Source organism: Grus americana, chromosome Z, assembly GCF_028858705.1.
Source record: "Grus americana isolate bGruAme1 chromosome Z, bGruAme1.mat, whole genome shotgun sequence".
NCBI lineage: Eukaryota > Metazoa > Chordata > Aves > Gruiformes > Gruidae > Grus > Grus americana.
The window spans coordinates 74,143,541-74,163,621 of record NC_072891.1 but is presented as its reverse complement, the minus strand read 5'-3'; the positions used below and the strand labels follow the sequence as shown (position 1 = coordinate 74,163,621).

General features: G+C 39.1%; 2 protein-coding genes across 4 annotated transcripts in view; one reads left to right on the top strand and one right to left on the bottom strand.

The window, feature by feature from the left end:
- Positions 1-519: 519 nt before the first annotated feature.
- PLAA (phospholipase A2 activating protein) lies at positions 520-17,708 on the bottom strand. 2 transcript variants are annotated; one of them, XM_054809315.1, is made up of 14 exons: positions 17,500-17,708; positions 15,148-15,341; positions 14,258-14,358; positions 14,058-14,178; positions 13,564-13,731; positions 12,385-12,520; positions 11,718-11,887; positions 10,631-10,788; positions 9,476-9,695; positions 8,129-8,197; positions 7,109-7,180; positions 6,166-6,267; positions 2,757-2,921; positions 520-1,249 (listed from the first exon to the last, which is right to left on the bottom strand). In XM_054809315.1, the coding sequence occupies exons 1-14, from the start codon at positions 17,646-17,648 to the stop codon at positions 684-686; spliced, it is 2,391 nt and encodes a 796-aa protein (XP_054665290.1). In that variant the 5' UTR covers positions 17,649-17,708; the 3' UTR covers positions 520-683. The 2 variants fall into 2 exon arrangements, with proteins under 2 accessions (XP_054665290.1, XP_054665291.1); XM_054809316.1 differs by lacking the exon at positions 8,129-8,197.
- Positions 17,709-17,871: 163 nt separating this feature from the next.
- Positions 17,872-20,081, top strand: part of IFT74 (intraflagellar transport 74) — a 51,050-nt gene continuing 48,840 nt past the window's right edge. For both annotated transcript variants that reach the window (XR_008574620.1, XM_054809317.1), the window contains exons 1-4: positions 17,872-17,996; positions 18,406-18,545; positions 18,988-19,123; positions 19,620-19,668. Coding sequence is in view for 1 of the 2 variants with exons in the window: in XM_054809317.1 (XP_054665292.1) it covers positions 17,978-17,996; positions 18,406-18,545; positions 18,988-19,123; positions 19,620-19,668 (344 nt within the window). In the remaining variant the exon portion in view is untranslated. The remainder of the gene's footprint in view (positions 17,997-18,405; positions 18,546-18,987; positions 19,124-19,619; positions 19,669-20,081) is intronic.

The window sequence follows — 20,081 nt, the reverse complement described above, 5'->3', positions numbered from 1 at the left end:
AAGTCATGTAAAAGCTTTTGTACAAGTTCAAGCCATTTACAAGCTACGAGATATTCACTTACCAGTGAAACACATCTGTACGGCAGTTAAAGATTGTACCCCTCAAAAAGTCACCTAGTTCTAGGTTAAAACAGCTGGGTTTCAAAAAGGAACTGGAAAAAAAGCTGATGGAAAGCTAGGTAAATGCTGTTTCCTTACCAGGATATTTGACAAAGGTTAATATTAACCAATGTTAACTAATAAGCTTGTGAAAAGCAGCATTGAACTTAACAGGTCTCAATGCCCCTTCTCTGCTGTCAAAAAGTACGGTCAAGAAACAGACTCACTGTACTGAAACATAGAAATGGAGTGGGTGTTGGAGTTGACAGTCACTGAATCACAGCCATTTCCTACATTTCCATCTAGATGGCCTTTAAGTACTGAGATGGTTTGACTTCTTGGTGATCTATTTTGATCTGAACTACATCAGAAGGACTTGCAAAGATCTTGTGCACTACAGACTTCAGAAAAGCAGTCAAATGACAGTGTAAAAAGTTTTATTTGCTCTGTATCTTGCAACAAATCAAGCGTAATTAATCCACAGCATTTTCTCAATTATAGTCTGTCACAAAATATGAACAAAAGCATCTTTTTTTTTTTTTCAGCACACATTGTGTCTCCCAAGTGCTAAGAAAAACAAACAATTAGAGCAGATTAACAACAAATCTACAGCATTCCTTTACTTTAGCTGGTTCTGATACAGAGGCATACTTTTTTATTTGAGAGTCAATTCCAAGAGATTTAGCTAATTGCACAGCAGTTGTATCATCACTGATTAGCGTCCCAAGAGCTACAAGCAGTCTAAAAATGGCTTCAAGATCTTGAACAACTTCCATAACTGTGCTGATGACTGATAAACATTGAGCTTTGCCCTCAATGTTGTTGACTTTATGTAAACATACAGCATAGTTCAAGGTCAGTGTGGCAAGTGCAATGTGGATGTTCTTATTATTGCCAGATTTCATTTCTATTGCTTGTGTCATTATTTCATCCCTCTGTTCCATCATAAGCTTCAGGCCTGCTTGGCTGGCAAAACAATTGCAAAGAGTTCTAAGAGCCAACAGCTGGTTTGCTTGCTTTCCTTTAGGGTTCAGAAATTTAAGGAGAAGGACGATAAATTGTACGTGATCCTTTTCACTGCAGAAGTTGTCATTCACAGTGGGATGCCTGACAGACAATCTAAGAATGTCTAGGGCTGGAAAAACAATATCTAAGAAACAAAAAAATATTTTAGCATTAGTATTGCAATATGTGTAAATGTGCTGTGAGTTTCTTTCAGATACAGTCTCAAACCCCTAGCTTTGGGGACAGTACCCGTTTCATGCAGAAAGATTCAGGTAAAGCACAAGCTGTCTTTATGAATTTGAAACAAGTATTGACAAACCAATTCTACTAACACTTTAATTAATCGCAAAAAACATGCTCCTTAATTTAGGATAAACACAGTGCTTTGCAAAATCTTTCCTAAAAGCTCTTATTGGTAACACTGAAGGCAAGCACAACGTATAACTAATCCAGAAAGGTCTCTGAAAGCTTCTCAGTGACTGAACACCCCTATGTGAGCAGCATCTCCCTTTTCCTTCATTCTGTATCTTATAGTTCAGTATAGCTACAAAACTCCTTACAGAAAGAAAAACAAGAAAAAAACCCCAGACTACCTTCAACTCTCAGATACAATTTGCAAAGGGAAAAAAAAAAATCTTCTGAACTGATCAGCTAGAAATCATTGTAAAGAAACTGAACTGAGAGTTTGTTCAGGAGTTCCCCCCACCCTTTCCCAAATTTCAAATACGTCTGTCTCCTTGGGTCTACTATTAGTATTTCATGCTTATAACCAAATCAAAGCTGAACCTGCTTATTAAGCAGTTTTTCCTGCAGATATGCAGAATCTTGAGAATTAATGTTTTGTACAATATAAAGAGTCTGAAAGGTATGAAGACATTGGCCATCACCAGCTCCCAGCTGTGCAAAACACAGTTTAAGTGATGTTATATAATGAACATGAATTTTTTAATACCAAAATATTCTTCCTGTTAATAAATCTTTAACTGCAATTTCAAGAAATCAGCTTATTTTAACTGCACGTTTAGGAATCTGCATATGCAATGTATCCATTTTTTCCAGAATGTGTGGTAACAACCAAAAGAGCCTTTCCAATCCATCAGTACTACCAATGATACATTATCAGATGAAATTATATCACTTCCACTTGCATTCATTCAACATGCCATTTCACTAATGCAGTTCCGACCACATAATCTAACTTCAGTAACTTCTTTTCTACCGTATTAAACAGGAGCTACTTTTGAGATTTTTTTAATAATTTATCTCCATAATTTCATCTCTAACTTGATAACAACTTAGGAGGCCAACCTCACACTACTTTGCTCAATTTCCAAAGAAGCCTCACACTTCTTTCTTGAGGGTGCTCCTGCTAATGAAATAACCATGACTGATGTTTTATCAAGTTTCTCCTTTATGTTTACTATTGTGCCAACAACAAAACCTGACAACCAATTACCGATTTTGCAATTCATGCCACTGCCCCTGCTACTGGTCAGTGCTATTAGCATCTGTTTATTATCTTCTGGTTTCTACTTCGCTAATAAACTCTTTGGGACAGATGCAGCGTAACAGTCAGCATAACAACACTTTTGGTTCACAGTGAAGTAAGTATTGATGAGATGACAGTACAAAAAATAATTGCAAGTGTCTACCTTCTGGCCAGTTAACTGCTTTCCATAAAGTCTGAAGTTGCTGTGCTGTAGGTGTTTCTGCAGAGGTGTTGCATGTTGCAGACAGTAACTTTTCTAGGATTATCAAGTCATCTTCTGTAAGCTTGTGTTCTTCAGTTGCACTACCATTAAGTTCCTTTAATTTGCCTGTAAGACCAATAGAAGAGGCATGGTTTTTTAGAACATCACAAATCCAGATCTTGAATGAAATACTACAAAAGCACTTTACAAACAAGTTACAACTACTGTAATAATTTTGAGGGTTTTTAGATTTTTAAATATTATTTTTCCCAGTTTCACGATTTTCTAATTTTAAGTTTTTAATGATCACAATGATTGCTACTATTAAGCCCCCTTGAATACTGCAACACAAAGACTCAGCATTCACATCTTAACCTACATACAGGCAAAAATGCAGAAAAGAATCACAAGACCATTAGTTTTCATAACTGAAATATGATTTCTTCTTTACTCTTTTCTATTATTAGGTAGTAGAAACAATAAAGAAAATGTATGTTCTTGGTGTGATCACAGTTTTTGTATTTTTACTTATTAAAATGCCATAAGCAAAAAAAAAATTGTACCATGTCCTGTACTCAAATTTCAATGTAATTTAAAAATGAAAGTATTGGAAAATGATTTTCATGTACAGCATTTTGCTCAAAATGGATCTAGCATTAAGCACCTGCCAATCATGGTTCTTCCAGAATTGATGAGGCCCTTGCCAATAAACACACAAGCAGACAGCATTACATTAGTACACCCTTTGGAGTTTTATAGTACACACAAAAATCAATTGTAGGCCTCTTATGGAAAAAAACCCAACCACCATACAGCTATTTAATCTATCCCAACCCAGCCATAGTTATGTTTATTTAACAATGCATTGTTACAAAACTACAGGAAACTAAGTAAACCTAGTTTTCAAATTACAACTAATATGGTTGTCCTTGAAGAATATTCATGCAGTTATGTTTTTAATACTAAGTAAAAGTCTCTGCTTTGCTATAACATAGCAGAATGAAAGTCAGCCAGTCTTGCCATTCTCCCTCTTAGGAAGTTCTGGATAAAATTTTGCTGTAAAAATCCATGCAAAACTAAGAGGAGGGTAAAACTATTTACTAGCAACAACCACTAGAAAAAAGCTTGCTAGTTTGTGAATCCCTTACCTTCTCCCTGAACAAATACCAGAGTGCAAAGAATTCAGGGAAACAGGATGAGGCTTACTGAAGATTCTGACTGGTATTTTTAAACAGAAAACGAAACCTGAACAATACGTAGAAGAGCAATACTGCAGACAGAAGGCCCCAGAGAGACCTGCACAGGCATGAGAAGTAGACCCATGTGAACCTCAGGAAGTTCAGTAATGTCATGGTTCAGCCACAGCCGGCAGCTGAGCACCACACAGCAACTCGCTGACCCATTCCCTGGCAGGAGGGGAGGAGAATGGCAAGAGAAAGGCAAACCCCATGGGTTGAGATAAGGACAGTTTAGTGGGACAGCAGAGGGAGAAGGAAATAACAACAGTACTGATAACAGAAGATACACAATGGGTGATAACACAAGGCAATTTACCAACCCAACTACCAACCAGATGCTCAGCCCACACTCAGCTCAGAGCTGCCCCTCCCCGACTTTTATGCTAACCCTTTTATAGTGAGCATGATGTCATATGGTATGGAATACCTCCTTGGCTAGTTTGGGTCAGCTGTCTCGGCTGTGTCCCCTCCCAGCTCCTTGTGAAAATTAACTCTACCCTAGCCAAAACCAGGACAAACAAGGTCAAGTGCAAGGGTCCTGCACAGGGTTGAGGCAATCCCCAGTATCAGTAGAGACTAGGTGATGAATGGGTTAAGAGCAGCCCTGCAGAGAAGGACTTGGGGGTACTGGTGGATCAAAAGCTGGTCACAACCTGTCAGTGTGCGCTTGCAGCCCAGAAGCCAACCGCGTCCTGGGCTGCATCAAAAGCAATGTGACCAACAGGTCGAGGGAGGTGATTCTGCCCCTCTACTCTGCTCTGGTGACACCCCACACGGAATACTGTGTCCAGCTCTGGGGTCCCCAGTTCAAGAGAGACATGGACCTGTTGGAGCGAGTCCAGAGGAGGGCCACAAAAATGATCAGACAGATGGAACACATCTCCGGTGAGAAAAGGCTGAGAGAGTTGGGGTCGTTCAGCCTGGAGAAAAGAAAGCTCTGGGGAGACCTTACTGCAGCCTTTCAATATGTAAAGGAGGCTTATAAGAAAGATGGAGGGAGACATTTTATCAGGGCCTGCAATGATAGGATAAGGAGTAATGGTTTTAAACCAAAAGAGACAGTGGAACAGGTTGCTTGGAAAAGCTGTGGAAGCCCTACCCCTGGAAGTGTTTAAGGCCAGGTTGGATGTGGCTTGCAGCAAGCTGACCTAATGAATGATGTCCCTGCTCATGGCAGGGGGGTTGGACTAGATATGTTTAAAGGTCCCTTCCAACCCAAACCATTCTGTGATTCCATGGCTGTAAGGCCACAAGCTTAAGTTGGATAAAGGTGAAGGTATACTTTTTAGAAAAAACAGAATCTCCCGTTTTAAGTTTCCTCATCAGACTGTCTAGACAACTACATTTTCAAGCTCTCTATATACAGAGGAGGGAAGGAAGCAAGAAAATTTTAATTTTGAGATCTTCAAGGCAGGTATGTTGTGAATACAGACTAGTTTTACAAAACCCTTATATGTACTAAGGCACTCTACAGAAACATCGTGAAATAAACTGGTTACAAATAGGGCAGAGATTCTGTGGAACATTTACAGAAAATATAGAAGAGATAGTAGAATAGGAATAAAGCATGAGAAAAGAGAGGGAAAAGCAAGCCAATAATAACAATTTACCAAAACTGTGTATAATTAATAAATATTGTACACTGTTTCCTTCTGTTATTTAGAATGTTCTGCTTAAATATAGAAGTGACTATTGTAACCTGTGAAACTGGAGAATGCCTTACTTTAAAACTTCATAGATTACATTGTATGGCTCTGGTGAACTAAAATTTTCATGAGCAAAACCAGAAAGAGATTGCACATGACCTGCATACCCAGCCGCCAGGCAAAAAAAAAGTAAAACATTCAAATATACCAGCTTGATAAAAAAGATGCTGAACAATAGCAGATATAAGTCGAGGGGAAAAAAAATGGATATCATGTGTTAAATATAGTTCTTGTGAAATTTACTCATACTCCTAAGCCTTCAAATAATGCATGCACCATTAAAGTGATGAATGCAATTTTAAAAGGTCAAAAACAAGAAACAGCAGGAAAGCTATGGGAAATGACTTATCTTTTTGAAAAGATCAAAAGTGAAGTTACTTCAAACACATAAAAAAATCAAACCACCCTTGAAATCAGAACACTGACCCAGTATCTGCGTATGATTGGCTTGGTCAAAGGTGACAGCATCCTTCTTTGGAAAATAAATATTTTCAACTTTAGCTGCAGCTGATTGGTAGGCGCCCATTCCTACATCAAGAAAACACAAAAAGTTCAACAGTGTACCAAAGTGTCAGACATAGAACAATATCCTACCAGTAAGTCTCTCTTGCTGGACATTACTCAGAAAAGTATCTTTTAAAAAAATTGAATGCTTATGCCAATAGCTGTCATTACATTATTTTTACATTCAAGGGCTAAACCTTAAAGCAATACCTTCACAAACTATTCTCTCCCTGTTTAAAAATTTACTATACAAGTGTAAATTATTAACAGTGATTTCTGAATTATATGAATGATTTTGTATTTAGTTCATAGGAATGGGTATTGCAGTTAAGACATGAAAATGGCAAGGGTCGTTTTAGAACAAAGATCCCTCCTGCCCCTGACATCATATCTTTTGATTATTATCATAATGAATAGCCAAAGTTTTTATATATTGTAAGATCTACAGATATGACCAAGTTATATCACATGCAATAGTAGCCTGAAATCTCTGTAGAAAGTGAGTAATAAAAAGCTTTAATCATGACCTATAATGATTTCCTAGAATCACAGGTGAATTATTGGCTGATATGTGTATTTTCCATTAACTACATATATCAATTTCTTTGAACAACTAGTAGGAAACCAAAAATCCTCTCAAAAACAGGTTACTATCATACATTTTAAAGCTTCTGCACATGATTCCTGCATGTAAGGGAAGGCTCCATTATCCCTATTTTCTGAATAATTTCCAGAGTATAAGCAGCTTCAATCTGCTCCTTAGTTTGAATTAAGTATAAATCTGCATCAGTATAGAATCCATGTCAAAGGAAAAACCAAAGCAAAAGATCAAGGATGCTTTCAGTTGGCAAGCATCATGTCTTACCTGTATATGGATCAACCCCACCCACTGGAGCTGCCGCATTTGATGCTGAACCAGGAACATAGCGACCAGTACCTGAACGGAGACATTATGCTTTTTAAACACCACCACTAGTAAAGAGGTAACGTAGACCTGTATTTAGTTACTAGTTTTCAAACATCACTATTAAAGGTGTTACTTTGCACTAAAAAGAAGTCTTCAACACTTCACGAAATTTAAGGATTAAATCTGCGCCTATGTGTGAGGGAGGTGTGCATGGTGATGATGTCATTCACAAGCTAAGTGACCCACAGCTGCGACACATTTGGCATGATCTGTGGCACCCACTGGTGCAAAGATCCTCAGCACAGCAGATACCTTATCCATGACAAGCTGCAAGGGGAGGGCACCGCTGCCCAGGCCTGGCCTCTCTCTGTGTCTGGGGCCAGCAGTGGCTTCTCCTCTGGGAGAGAACTGCTCTCCTCTGATGAGGCCAGCTGCAGGGCTGGTTTTGCAGGCAGGACTTTGGCATGAATGATTACAGAAACCTGCTTGAAAAGCAAGAGCTACTGATCAGTGATGGAATTTCTTTGCAAACAGGCTTGTTAAACTAGTGAGGAGGACTTCAAACTGGCTATGCCAGGGAGCGTTAGAATCTAAAATTCAGGGTGGAAGGTACCAATAAAGTTCATGCAATAAGAAAAAAGGAACAATGAGGAAAAAAGAAAACTACTACTATGAATATAGCCATTCCTATGTTGGCCATGCATAAGAGTTTGACAAAACATAAAGTTTAACACCTTACTCCTGTGCTGTAGAGGACAGTGACATGGGCAGACCAGACAGCAGAGCGTTGTTCCCTACTAAACAGATCTGGAGATGCTTTGACAGTGGCGGAGCCCACCTTAGTAGTCTGTCCTACACTACTGCCCCAAATGGAGAACCATAAGAAACAGTGGTCCGGAGCCGAACACTAAATGCAACTGAACAAAGTAAGATACGTGTCTTAAATGCTAGCAAGACAGATTATGGCTTTTACATTACCTGTAAATGGATCTGCCACAGGTATTGCACTTGATCCAGATGAAGAGCCTGGAACATAACGTCCAGCACCTGGTGAAATAGTAAGAAGAACAATGACTACTATACACAGCTTGATGTTATTAAAGTGTCAATACACTTCAGACAGAAGCAGCTCAAAAATCAAGCCAAACATCAAATACCTCTTATTGTTTATTGTGGAGGTGTAAGAAATCTGATCCTATCCGCACAGAAGTCCCCTGATGGTGAACAAATTCTTCCTAATAATTTGAGTATCAGAAATTTGTTTTCTGGAGCATATGCATTACACATTTGGACAGAACCAAATCAAAAGCATGTGCAAAGTTCAGACGACTGTAGCTCCGTGAGTTACATCTGAACCGGATTAGCCTGTATTCTCATTTCCAGTTCACTGCAAGACGATTTAGCTCAATTATTAATGACAGTTTATTCCTAACTTCATCTTTGTGAATCTAGTTTAAATAAGAGTGCTTTATTTTGTAAATGTGATAAGCAGGATGTCACTGATTATCTGACAAATACTTCAGTTTGAAATTTGTCAAGTTTTCATATTTTTCTTGTCAGATCTATCTGTGTCTTGCCCTCCATCATTTGAGGACATGTAAGTCCTGTACAAGAAGCGCAGGAGCTATAACACTGAAGCCTGTCTGAGCAGGCAGCAAGGTGGATTGAAAACCGACTGAACAGCCAGGCCCAGAACGCGGTGATCAGTGGCACAACATCTAGTTGGAGGCCAGTCACTGGTGGTGTGTCCCAGAGGTCAGTACTGCATCCAGTCTCCTGTTGAACAGCTTCATTAATGATCTGGAAGATGGGTCAGAGTGCATGTCCTGGGTTTGGCTAGGATAAGGTAATTTTCACCAGAAGCTGGGATGGGACACGGCCAGGACAAGTGACCCAAACTAGCCAAAGGGGGTATTTCATACTATGTGACATCATGCTCAGCATAAAAGGGGGCTAGTCGGGGAAGGGTGGCATGGCTCCAGGACATGTGGCTCAGGGACAGTCTGGCTTCGGGACAGGTCTGAGTGTGTGATCTGACTTGTATGGTCGTTGGGTGATAATCTGCATTGTGTATCACCAGTTGCGCATATTCTAGTTGTTCCCCTCTCCCTTGTTGTCTCAGTAAACTGTCATCCCAACCCATGGGGTTTTGCCTTTGTCTTCCCATTCTCCGCCCCATCCTGCTGTGGTGGAGTGAGCAAGTGGCTGCATGGTGCTCAGCTGCCGGCTGGGGCTGAACCATGACAGCACATCCTCAGTGAGCTTGCTGATGACACAAAACTGGGAGGAGTGACTGATGTCATCATTTAAGTTTAAAATTGTTACCTGTAAATGGATCTGAAAACTGATCGCTTGAAGTCAACAGTGTTTGCCCCCTAGTGTTGTCCATAATAAACTTGGCCACCTGATCCAGAAACATAGGATTTAGATCATTCTTTTGCAGGAAGTTGTATGCAGTTAGCCAAGGATCATCAGTGATGTTATATGGAAGTTTGTAGGAAGGCCCACTTTCATTTACATCAATAGTGAAAACATAGTCATACTCCTTTAAGCAGAATAAAAATAAAAAACAATTAGAAGTTTTTCAGCATTTTTTACATACAGATGTATCAAATGCAGACTAATAGCCCAGGGCTAAGCCTAAAAACTTTAATACTGCTACTTGCAGATTGTATCAATAATACTCTCCTACACAAGCTGCAAATAAAAAAATACTTAAACCATACCCTGTGTTTTACAGAATTCTCTGCCTCAAGAAGAGCAGGCTAGAACAACTATCATGATAGTGTGTGTGCAGATACATTACAAATCAACAGATGCATCAGGTAACTCATGGATAGCTCTGGCTGCCTGCAAAGCTATAGGGCAGTCAGATGCCTCAAAAAACTTCAGTCTGAAAAAGCACACTTCTAGTACTAGAAAACAACAAATTCCTAAGGTTTCTTTAATCCACATGAGAGATAAAATAAGAAGGACCTTCCTTCTGTGGTGGCACTAGACAGAGACTTTTCAGTGTATGTTTCAGTAAAGGAAACATTTTTCAGATTATCTGTTATTTAAGTTCAAAAGTTACTGTAGAAAAGGGGTACAGAAAGCCTGGTACCTAATATTTTAGATAAGCCTCGTATTATAAATAGTAGGGTTCACTTCCTTTGGAAAGAAAGTTAAAACTAACTTTTCAAGATAGTAACAATAAATACCAGAGAATTTGATCATTCCTCTGCCACCAGTTTACCTTTCTCCAAAACAATCTGTCTCCATTGGCTTGCTCGTTTTACAAAACATGCTTCAAAATAAGCAAGTAGTACTTATTTGCAGTTCTACCTCTGGGTTTTAATAGATCAAAGATGACAAAAAAGTACCAACAAATGCCTGTTTTCTAAATTATGTTTTGTCTAAGCAAAGACTAGAATAAATTTTTAATGAGAAATTAAGCATTTTACTTCAGAAGGAGTAAAATCAATTAAAGTTTGCAAATACCTTTCCTTCAAATAAAATTTTTCCAGATGTTTGTTGTGTGGCTCCAGAAGAACCAACAACATCACCAATCTTTATCCATCTTCCTTCGCTAACACTCCACTGATATGCTTCTACTTTCCCATTATCTTTAATAAGCCGTGTCTGTCCATCTCTTGTTCCTGTAGACAGGAGTGTTTAAAAGTTTGAACAAATTCAAGAATACAATTTACTTTAGAAGAGGAAAAAATCTTTAAATAGCACTAAATTTAAAGATGCAAAGATAGTTCACCAGCATTTAAAGTCAGAGCACAGGAAGTAACTAGATACTACATGTTGCAACAAGAATAGCAGAAATCTTGACAACAGCATTTTTACAATTACGGTAATGGTATCTGCCACCAGACAGGGATTACTTTTGCAACTTAAAGTCAAGTATTTCAAAAGTTTACCATTTTCCCAGGGAAATGACAATTAAGAAGGGTGATATTCTCCCATGGTCTAACAAGATGGGAAGCTTCATATGACTGTAAAATTTATGTCACTTGCTCATCAGAGCCAAGGGCTGAGGTCACTGCTTACTTTGCCATGGGAAAAAGTATTTTTTTAATTTAAGAGTAATCTTAACTACTACTGCTTCCACTGTATTCTCAGTAATCTCCTGAGTATGTGGAAAATGTCAACTGAGTCAGTCAAGACAAACTATTTTTGAAGCCAAAAGATAAAACAGAAAATTTGCATCTACTTTTCTTTCAGGAAGAAAAATCCACATTCAGTAGTCCTTTTTCAAATTACATAACTGTCTCATATACTCTTGGCACAGCTGGCATAACAGATCCGGAACATGCTGCAGCATCCTGAATTCCACCTTTTCCTAAATTATCTCTTGAGAAGTATTTTTTACCATTTTAATGTACAAAAAAAAAATTAAACTAGAGTCTTGCCTCCAAAGGAATCAATGAAAGTATAATAGAGCAAAATTAAGCTGTTTTTCTCAGCAACTCTATTGAAAGTGATCAAAGCCTTAATTTTGGAAACTATAGAAAGTTTCAATACCTCAGAACCAAGATTTGGAGGCATCTCTAACATGACACAAGTAACAATAACTTACCAGGATCCTTAAGATGTTCTCTTCCTGGAAGGTCATCAGCATTAATATCTCCTAAATCACCAGTTTTCGGGTCAATGGATGCTTGCGAAAGCTCGTTTTCAAAAGCTTGAATCTCCTCAGCACTTGCTGTACGTTCTAAAGACTCTGTAAACACTCTTATAATTCCATCACTGAATGGAGAGAAAACATTCAAACAGAAATACTATTTTAAAGGTCAAAAAGATTACACACATTCTAATGGTGACTTCTGCATCATGAGAAACCATCATTATTTTTAACAATCCCTTCCAATTATGTTCATGAAAGAATTCACTCTCATGCTAAAAACACCCAGAGAAGGACTTAAGCAGGTAACCCTATCTGTAGGGATTTTAAAATCAAGGTAGGATATACCTATCAAAAGGGTTCTTTATACAGTACTTGTAAGTCCATTCTCAGTCTATTCATGGTTTACCACATTCCCAAAAACTAACTCCACATCTGGGATTCACATAACAAAAGAATGACTTTTTGGATGAAGCATAGCACGTATTTAGATTTAATCCACACACACTTTGATAGCTGTACTTTTAAATATAGATGAAACTGATATCCAAAGTGATGCTTGCAATTTCATCAAGGGTTTCCAGATTTAGATCTAAAAATATACAGAATAAAACCTGGATACCTTGCACCAACTACGATGTCACCATTGTCTAACACACAGCAGCACCACACAGACTGAGCTGGGAGTCTAATTGTTTGAGCACATTCCCCTTGTTTCCAGATTCTAAGAGATCTATCCTCTCCAGTAGTTACAAAATCTGAAAAGAAAAAACAAACACTTTTAAAGTATATTTTTAGTGTACTGTGATACTAGATGCTGTTCTGCAACTGGGTATCTAAAAATTAGAACAGCGAGAGAACCTTTCTACAATTTAGTACTTGTTTCAATTGCAAGAAGAGAGCTAAAAGAAAGCCACTGCATAGTTGTCTTCTCAAAAAAAAGTGCATAAACTGTGGACTAAGCAGCCAGACAGAGAATGAAATTATGCTCAAGACAAACAGAAGGTTCCTTCCACCTTTCAACAGTTTAAACAAAGAACTTTGAACAATTTTGTAACCATCCCTGTCTTATCTTACACTAGACTTGAATAGTTTCATATTTAAATCCAGATTTTTGCAAGGTTGGCCTGCTTTTTCAGGAAACATGCATAAAGCACTCTCAAAAGGCTATAAACTCCTCAATGAGAAATTTTCAGACGTAAGAGATTTATGACACACACATACACTAATATACATGCACTTTATCTGTTGAAGAAATGTGCAAGTGTCCCATACCACACAAAGGTCACTGACTTGGAATTCCTTCTGCAACCGTCTGCAACAGTTAGTTCTGAATCTCTAAAACTCTATCTCTGAAAACAAATGCAATTAAGCCTCACACATAAAATTCTTAACCTCAACTATTTATAATGTACTTTGAAAACTTTCTAAGGAGGTACCTAAATTTACATTATCTCAAACTGGTAAGCCACACATTACCGTTTTAGTACTCTGCAATAGTGCTGAAATGTAAGTGGCAACCTAGATGACAGTTTTGCCTATCTCTTCACCAAAGTTTCACTGAAGCCTTACAGTTAGGCCTAAGCCAGAGCCTTTAATTTCACCTACTGCCAGAGCAATTCTGCTGGAGGTGTGATCTGGAGTCAATCACAACATTTTTTAATTATTTATGCTAGAGGAAGCAATAAATTAAATGCTACCTGAGCTCCTGAGTTGTGGCACCTCCACAGAACTACAGAATGCCTAGCTTGTCATTTAATTTTGGAAGAATGTTGGGTAATAGTCACAAAAATAATCTTACCTTTACATTTAGGAAAGACAGAGATGCTGTATATATAATTTGTATGTCCATAATACACCTGCAAACACTCGCCAGAGATTTGCCATCTTCGAACACTGGCATCATTAGCACAGGAAAGGAATTCCATTTCACTGAGAACAGCTAAACCTCTCACACAATCTTCATGTCCTTTATAAAAGAAAAGAAAACGTTTAATGCAGCTTTTATTTCCATTAGCAGCAGTATATCATTTCTATTTATCTCACATCTAAATCCTGGCAAACAAACTTCATTATGGGAGCAGTTAAAAAAAGTAATTAATTGCTCATTACTCTCTGAAAAAAATCCATTTCTTTTAAAAAAGTGATGTGATTTCTGGGCATACAACTTGAGAGACTTTAAAAATCCTGCCTAAAAATTGTTCAATTTTCTATGGTTTTGTGGGGTCTTAATTTTTTTTTTCCCTCTCTTTCTAAAGATACCCTCATGAGATTACCAACTGCAGCAACATTTACCAGTGAATGTTCTTTCACATCTGCCTGCCTTCCACAGTTTAATAGTTTTGTCAGCTGAACCAGTCAACATTAATCCTTGTTCAGGCAGTATTTTCACTGCCCATATTGCAGCTGTGTGACCCTGCAAAAAATCAACATTGTTAGCCTTGTCAATCAAATTCAGAGTACCTATTTTATATTCATGCAGAGGAACTTCATACCTGTAATGTCATCATACATCTCTCATTCAACCAGACTTTGGCTGTTGTGTCCCAAGATCCACTTAATAGTGTGCCAAATTTTCCAGATGAAAGGCTGCAAACTGGAATGAACATTCAAATCAGCACTGACAAGTTTCCTGGATTGCCACCAATCTTATGCCAGCAATTTAAAGAGATTTATTTAAGAAGATTTACTTGGTATTAGTAGCATATTTAGTGTTGAAGCATTTGGGGAAGAATTAAGTGGAACTGTAGTTGCACTGCAACCCAGAAGAGAGCTACTTAAAAATCTCTTCACTTTAGATTACAAAATATCAGATCTTTTTGTCATTCATATTTTTAAGTTTCTTTTAGTACCAGATCTCTTCTTCTTAGACTAGAATATGTTTACAAGCAGGTTAGATAACTAGTCCAGACACAATTAAAGCAAAGGTTTAGTTTTAAGATTACGAAGAAAGCCAAAATTTCATCAACATATATTAATTTATGTCTTCAAGAAGCAAGACTTCATACAAAAAAATAGTTAGCTCATCTTCCTGGAAGGCAAAATTCTACTACCAAGAAACTCTGGTGACATTTAAAGATTTAGTAATAAGCTAATCTGCAAATGATCCACTAATATGCAGTTCTGAAACTGAAGACACACAGTACTAGTAAGGTTTACTAAAAAGTTGACAAAAAGAGCTAAGTATAAACACAGAACAGAACAGAAATGAACTGTCACTGCGTGAGTTGAGATCATAAAATTCTATTTGCAGAGGCCATGATTAAATAGTTTGCTATGTTAAATACCAAAGAAATCAAAATTGAGTTTTATAACGTCAACTTAATTTCCTCTCTAACAAATCACGTTAACTGTTATGCAACTCCAAAATAAAATGACTACATACCTGTGTTTTTATGACCCTTAAGGACATAAAGAGGAGCTGGGTTGTCAACTGTGAAAATGCAAATATTATGGTCATTGCCACCAGTTGCAATCAGCCCACGAGGATAGAGTTCACTTGGAGGTACGATGCACACACAAGATACAAAATTTGAGTGGCCACTCATACAGTGCATTTCAGTAAAACCCCTGTTAAGACTAAACATATATGATAATCAGCTCAGAGTCATGACACGAACAGTACTTATTTGACACACTGAATTAGAACAGTTGTTTTATACTCCAACTCTTGAATTAATAACTATGCTTGCATTGTGCTGAATAAATACTATGAATGACCTAGAAAGAATGAAAAACTTAAAGAGAAAAATCATACCCCAGCATTCCAACCCAGTAAGCAGCATTTAAAGTATTCCACTTATTTTTCAATAATGGTAGGCCTGGAAGGACTTAGTTTTAGTTTTCCTTGCTCACTGGCAAACACTATGCCAAATTTGATCAGCAGTAGTTACAGTTCGCTGTAACTTTATGAAATCTTTTTCTGTCTCAAGACTCAAATACGTATCCCAATACACTCTAAAAAAAAGAGCACATAAATGAAAGTTTACTGCCTGTCAAATCTATTCACTGGTTCTTAATTAGGAGCACTGTAGAGATTTAATATTTACATAGATTATAACTGATTCAAGCAGCACTCTTAGGTCTTCATCATGATCCAGCCTCAATAGTTATAGCACTAACTGGAAAAAGCTGCTTATCCCACACAATAAATGTGTGAGTTGTGGTGGTGTGTGTTTGGGTTTGGTTGTTTTTTCTTCCTTTCTGTGTTTGTTTCTCCCCCAAAAACCCATAACATATATTGCACTGTCATCCTTCATACTCAACATTTGGAAAATGTAGGGAAATCACGATACTCTTCTAAAATACCTTCTCTGCTGAAGGTACAGAGAACAAATCAAGATAACATATCTTCCTGTAAGATTTAAATAACAGAAACAACATAGAGCAGTTTGCTTATCCACTGAACCCTGCCTACTGTAATCCCAGAGTCTTCAAAGCAAAGAGAGATAATCATTACCAATGCTATGATTCTGCATAAATTACTCATGTCTTCCTCACACAGCCCTCAAAAATTACAGGTTAGAATTAGACTTAGAATCACCTAATGGTTTGGGTTGGAAGGGACCTTAAAGACCATCTAGTTCCAACCCCCCTGCCATGGGCAGGGACACCCTCCACTAGCTCAGGTTGCCCAAAGCCCCATCCAACCTGGCCTTGAACACTTCCAGGGAGGGGGCACCCACAACTTCTCTGCAATAAATTCCTTTCCTGCAATACATTTCTATGCAATTTAACAAGTTCTTCCTCTTGGAATGAGAGATTTAACAAGACACTGAGATTAGTCTTCTTTCCCTTCAATTGCAGAGCTACAAAGATCAATTTAAACACACAAGTGAGCACTCAGGCAAACATGCCAATTATTTCTGTTTCACTGGAAGGCAGTGGAAAGCATACCCATGCCTAGCAACTTCAGAATGCAGTTCACAATTGGAAACTACAGACGAGTGAGGAGGTATGTCCTGTGGCTTCCTGCAATACCCTACATCTCCACCATCTCCTGTTCACATCGCTTAGCAATACCTCTTTTGGTCACAATGATATGCTGAAAAATTCACTGACTGAATTCAACATGACAAATCCGGTAGGAGACAACTCTGTACAAACACGAATATCAGAGAAAATAATGTTGGGTTTTCTCCTCTTCCAATGCCTTTGTGTGTATAAATTTTCTGTGTAGTTTCTGGCTCATATTCCATTTTATGCTCAAAGAAGTCTGCTCAGCAAAAGAGTTTTTTAAAAACATTCAAAGCATACCACCTTACTGTCAAAAATGCAGCATTGTTACTTAGCAAGATTACTTTGGTACTGAATACCAACAAGTGGAAACAACATTAATACCACGTGGAAAAAAGACTCCCGTATTTATAGACACGATTAGCGTCTGCAAAACAGGCTAAAATACCAACATACAGTTAACTGAGCAAATAGAACCCTGCCCAAAAGCAGGCATACAAGCTGCAATGCCTTAGCCATTCACAAGCTCATCAAAAGGCCTCCGGCGATCAGACTCCCACCGCCACACGCACAAGCCCGCCAGCTTCCCAGGCCCACGCCGGTTCAGCCGGGAGCCCCATGAGCAGAGACGGCCACGGGGACCAACCCGGCGGGGCATGGGCAGGACCCCAGCGGCTGCACCTCGGCGCCCTTCCTCCCGCAGAGCGTAACTTGGGAGCGGCTGCCTAGGCCCGCCCAGCGCCGCCGGCTCTGCCGTCGAGGGCCGCGGCCCAGCACTCACCCGTCAGGAGCCCAGAGCCTCGCAGTTCTGTCCCGGGAGACGGACACAAAACCGCCCTGGGGGAAAAGGCCGCAGGTCAGGCCCCGCACGTCCTGCCCGTGCCCCATCAGGGAGCAGCGAAGCCGGTACGCGCCGCCCTCGCCCGCCATAGCGGGAGGCCGCCGAGGTCTCCTGACACAGCAACAATCCCCTCCGCCGCAACCGCTGCCGGAAACCGCCACGCCGGAAGAGGTGTCACCGGGCAGGCCGGCGGGGGGCCGTGAGACTCCATGTCCCGGCACGCATCACGCCCCAGAACGGGAGCGGCCTGCCTCACTTCCGTCGCAATTTACTCTGGGAGATGTAGTCTCCGCGGGCCACTGAGGGCTGCAATCCCTCGGCGGCCGGAACGACATTTCTGAATCTCGCGATAGCTGAGCGCTGCGCTGTATGGCTGGGTGGTTGCTGCGATACCGGCTCAGTTGACCGTGGAGGCTTAATGGCTGCTTGGGAGTCCGGTGAGAGGAAGGGGCTGCGGCTGCCCCGGGAGCGGGGGCCGCGGGGATTCCCTGTTCTGTAACAGGGGCCGTTTGGTGCTGCTTTCGTGAGAGACTTGAAGTCTGTGGGCGAATGCTGAAACAATATATGCCACAAGAATTAGTAGCAGTTATGTGTTTAACAATGTAAAATGAGGACTGACTAAGCACTAACAAGGGAGTGCTGTCCCACTTTACTGATGGACCTTCTGTGGTCCTTTCTGAGCACTGTCTGTGTCTCATACCATGTTTTTCCAGTAAGGAAGTGCTTTGCAGATTTCTAAAGAAAACTAAACTTCTAATAGGGGGAAGGATTGAGCTTTAAAGACTTGATCTCTGCTAGTTTTAAAGAATTGTACAAATTGAAGGATTATTTCTGTCTTTCTTCCAGGGAGAAGTTCAAAAGGGAACAAACATGGCCAGCAGTCACAGACTCCAATAGCTCGTCCTTCTTCAAGAGCAGGAATAGGGCTGACTGCAAGGCCTACCTCTTCATCAAGGACTCCATCAGCAACCAGAATAGGAACAGGGGTATGTTAAAACATTTGAACGTTAACTTCGCTATATTTAGACTTTTATCCATTTTTTTGTGATTTTTTTATAGTATTGTGACTGGACTGATAGTTTTTCAGGAAGAATTTTAAGATTTTAGTTTTGTAGAGAGTTTTATTTTCTAATTTTGACTAAAAGGGGTCAAGGAGGTCTTGCATCATGGCTTCACCTGGGACACCTTAATAGCATTAATGTTACAGACACAAGGAAGAATGAACTGCTGCTCAAAGGTAATCTCTTACCCTTCTGCAGAGGACATTTGACTGAAGCTTTATTTACCTGAAGAGGTGTAAATGCTAAAAGATTCTTGCAGAAACAGTATAGAGACTAACTTAAGTTTTTAATTGCTTTGGCAATTGCATATAGATAATAAATTCATAATTCAGAGTTGGGAGTTTTGTGTTTTTTTTTTTTTTTGTAGATGCCTCCTAGTACATCAAGACCCAGTTCTCGTGGTGGTTGTTCAACTAGTGGAGGAGTATTATCATCTCAGATTAAGGTTACAGACCGTCCAGTGACTCAGCAGGGATTAAGCGGCATGAAAACTGCAATGAAAGGTATTTTTACTGAAAATAGCCATCAAGAAATATTTAGGTTTTTAAAGGAAAACTTTTCATTGCTGTATAAATTGCAGAGTGAATAGCTATGATTAATAGGAGTAGAAGAAAGGAAAGGAAGTTTAAAGCATCCCTCTCTTATTTTCTTTGCTCTTGGCAGTCACAGCAGACAAAGGCTTTTCTGTGCCTAAGCTGTATTTAAAAATCATTCAAAAGAATAGAACAGGATAAACTGTGTCTTCCTCCATCGCTGCGAAATAATTAAAATACTTTGTTATCTAGTAACTATTCATATAGGTGAAAAACTAATGTTTATATTCACAACAGTCTAAAATGAATTTCTGCCTTCGTTTGTTTTAATGAGGTAAAATCTATTTAAGAATACTGAGAAGATGGCAGTTTTCTGCCTGTGAATTCTGCAGATTGTTTTCATAATTTACACTTCATCAAAATTAGTTCTTTTCTAACAAAATGTCATTTTATTCTCCTTTGTCAGGTCCTCAGAGACAGATAATGGATAAAACGTATTACCTTGGACTGCTGAGGTATGTCTTAACAAAACATTCAAACTGCAGAAAGGTTAATGCTCTATTCCCTTTCTGACATAAGCTTGTTGTGTTTAACAATAGTATAGGATAAGTGGTGCTCACTTACAATGAACTCTGTCCTGTTATAAGAGTTAAGGTCATTTTGCATATAGTTTGTAGGAGGAAAGGAATTTTATGCTTATGTCCAAGTACAAGTAGATTCCTTTGACATTTTGTTAGTAGGCTTGCTAAGTTAAATGTATTCCCATAGTGTTAGTAAAATGAGGGTCAACGGTTTTGAGTTTCCACCTGTAACGCTTGTTAGGTCTGACAGCTCCATTTGTAAGAAGTAGCATCACAAACTAAACACTTTTATTGTACATTTCAGGTGGTTTATTTGGATTATACATTGAGCTAACACTGACAAAGGC

Bases quoted from the DNA above. Each gene is read 5' to 3' on its own strand.
- PLAA (XM_054809315.1), bottom strand. From the start codon at position 17,648: ATGGCGGGCGAGGGCGGCGCGTACCGGCTTCGCTGCTCCCTGATGGGG. The intron at 11,888-12,384 runs GTATCCAGGTTT...CTCTCCATTCAG, and splicing joins GACATCGTAGTTGGTGCAAG to TGATGGAATTATAAGAGTGT. The intron at 10,789-11,717 runs GTAAGTTATTGT...TCCTGTCTACAG, and splicing joins AGAACATCTTAAGGATCCTG to GAACAAGAGATGGACAGACA.